General features: G+C 37.3%; 1 protein-coding gene across 1 annotated transcript; it reads right to left on the bottom strand.

The window, feature by feature from the left end:
• Positions 1-321: 321 nt before the first annotated feature.
• LOC118576095 lies at positions 322-2,538 on the bottom strand. The gene is made up of 2 exons (XM_036176483.1): positions 2,476-2,538; positions 322-1,101 (listed from the first exon to the last, which is right to left on the bottom strand). Exons 1-2 carry the CDS (start codon positions 2,536-2,538, stop codon positions 322-324), a joined length of 843 nt encoding a protein of 280 aa, XP_036032376.1.
• Between the last annotated feature and the right edge of the window lie 425 nt (positions 2,539-2,963).

Consider the following 2,963-nt stretch of genomic DNA (forward strand, 5'->3'; position numbering starts at 1 on the left):
GTGGTTACTTTTCGTTGTTTTGGTGCAGCTACCTTACAAACCTTCTTTCACTAGGTATTTGTCCTGTTTGTTTTCAACATGCATTTCACCATTACCTTTGCCTGCAACTGCTTTTTGGAAATATCTGAACACATGATCATGGCCTTCAGAGTTTAGGATGTGAAATCATTCAAAGAAAGGGACACTTTAGACAGATAGAGGAGGAAGTAATTTAGACACATCCAGAGAATCAAGTTGATGCTTTATTTAGAATGAATTGATGATTGTGGGAGTTCTGTGTATGAATAGCAAATTTGTTCTAGGCACCTTCTGACAGATGTTTCAAATGCAGGAGCCCTCACTTGAGACCTCTTGTTTGGCCACTATGTAAGCACGCTGGATCTTCACCTGACTCTGTAGTTTCAAAGAGCTTATCTCAGAGAAAAGGAAGATCACACCAAACAGTGACATGGTTGCTGTCAGTACCGCTGTTGGGAAGACAGCAGTATACTGTTTGTTTATCAATGCTTCTTTTCTAAGAGGGAAGTCAGGCGGAAAGTCAAGAGTGGTTTGTCCATAATAATCTTCGAAGTGGTTCCAGCTCACGGAAACCAATGTGAAGAGGCTGCTAACACACAAAACGAAGGCGGAGACCCTGTAGCAATACATCTCCATCTCCACGAATGGGTCTTCCATGCAGCTGATCTTAATGGCAGCTGCACCAAAAATCAGAACTACAACTTTCATCAGAATGGCCCACACTATCATGGTCTGTGTATACTGAAATTCAGGTGAAATTGTCCAGGTGGAATTGATAGGAGTGTGCACCAGCATCTTTGTTACAGTCCCTGAGACATTAAACTCTTGAGGGTAGTAAGCTTCCCACAGTCCAAAGGACACAAATTGCACAACCTTGTGGTTGAATTCCCACAGGCGCCAGCTGTGGCTGCTTGCAATTACAATTTCAAACACCAAGGCTGATAGGCCACAAAGGAGGCCACTCAGCTTGAAGATACACTCCATTGCCTTGGCAAATCTGAAGATGATATTGAACAAAGATATAGTAAAGCAAGGAACACAAGGGAAGTTGGGAATACAAAATGAGTCATGTTTTACAGAATACTATGCTCTCATACCTTGTCCCTGTTGTCACATAGTTGTATTTAAGTAGTCTATCTATGTATTGGGGTTCAACATACTACAGATAAGGGATGAAAAGCCCTAAACTCCATAACTATAGCAGAGGTTCCTTCCATAGGAGGTTTTGGTTAGCAATTTCATTCTATCTTTCAAAGTCTACTCTAACAAATGTGTGCTTTTGTTTCTAAGAAGTTTTTCTTGTTTCACACATCAATTCATTTAAAATTATGAATGAAAGGGAAAATAAGTAAAACCTCTGAAGTTTTTCATTCATACTTCTGAAAGGCTTCACTTCTAATTGCAGTATTTATAACTTCTTTAAATCAAAAATGAATGAAGATTTAGCCCAAATTAAAAAAAAACTGTATTTGTTTGTTCATACTTCATATTTTGAGATTGATGTGGTGGTGCTGGAAAGAAGGCTCAATGCTTGAGAGCACTGGTTGCTATTCCAGAGGACATGAGTTCAATTCCCAGCACTCGCAGGGTGGATCACGACCATCAATAACTGCAGCCCTATGGGATCCAATGCCCTCTTCTGGAATGTGTATATATATATATATGCAGACAAAAACCCAAATAAAATCAATCAGTATGTAAATAAATAATATTTTTTAAAATATCTATGGAAGATAGGCAGTGGTGGCATATGCCTTTAATCCCATCACTTAGGTGGCAGAGGCAGGCAGATCTCTGTGAGTTTGAGGCCAGCCTGAAACGCAGAGTGAGTTCCAGGACAGCCAAGTTTACAGAAAGCAAACCTGTCTCAAAAAAACAAAAAGATCAATGTCGTTTTGTTTTCTCTTTCCTTTTTTGATAAGCAGTTTTGTTGTAATGCAATATGTAAGTGGAAATGTGATAGATATTATTTTAATTACTCTGCTACTACAATTGCCTTAGATATGTATTAACAAAATTCACATTTTTTGAGTTGTATTGAATCATATCACTATAAAACAGCTGTGTTTCCTTTAAGAACATTTTCTAATGAAATGGATTATATTCAGATTTAGTGGGTTTTGATATATAAAATTTTTGTTTATAGAAAAATGTCAGTTGCTTGTAGACAAGATGGCTCAGTGGATGAAGTCAACTGCCCTTCTGTCTGACAACCTGAGTTTTATCCCTGGGACCCACATGATGGGAAAAAAAGTACCACACCTACAAATTGACCTCTGACATCTATGAGTGTGGTGTGGCAATAAAGATATCTACACACACACAAATAAATTTTAAAATGTAACTTATAGTTTTAAAAGCAAGTTCAATGAGAATTTTCAGTTTGAGAATAATTATTTCACTATTTCTTTGTATTTAGCCTTCACTCTGAGGCAAACAAAATATAGAAAGTCTCACCCAAACTGCCACTTCATCAAAAGGAGCGTTATAAGTGTTCCTCGTGAGAACTACAAAAGTCATCACTTTTACGACATTCCAAGTAAATCCAAATCTATTTTCCTAAGCATCCTCATTAAACTGTAAATGATTAAGGGGAGCTACTCAAAACTCATTCCAGAAAACAAAGCCTATGAAGAGTATAATTATTTAGTTATTTCTTCAAACCTCTTTTCCATGAATCTGAACTGGATTAAGTGTTCAGCACCTTGGGATTAAAGCTGTGTATCCTTGTAGCTATCACCATGGGGTTTATCTTCCTAAGAAAGTACATCAAAGGTTTCGTTTCTTGTGAGTATCTGATAATAATATCACCAAGTAAACGGGACTCATTCTGCACTTTCCCAAAACATCATAAACCCTAAGCCACATTAGATGAATCAGCCTCCTGTTACATATTAAGGAATAGATTTATTTTCAAATAGTTGCAATTCCATTACTTGAAATTC

This window comes from Onychomys torridus, unplaced genomic scaffold (assembly GCF_903995425.1).
Source record: "Onychomys torridus unplaced genomic scaffold, mOncTor1.1, whole genome shotgun sequence".
Taxonomy (NCBI): domain Eukaryota; kingdom Metazoa; phylum Chordata; class Mammalia; order Rodentia; family Cricetidae; genus Onychomys; species Onychomys torridus.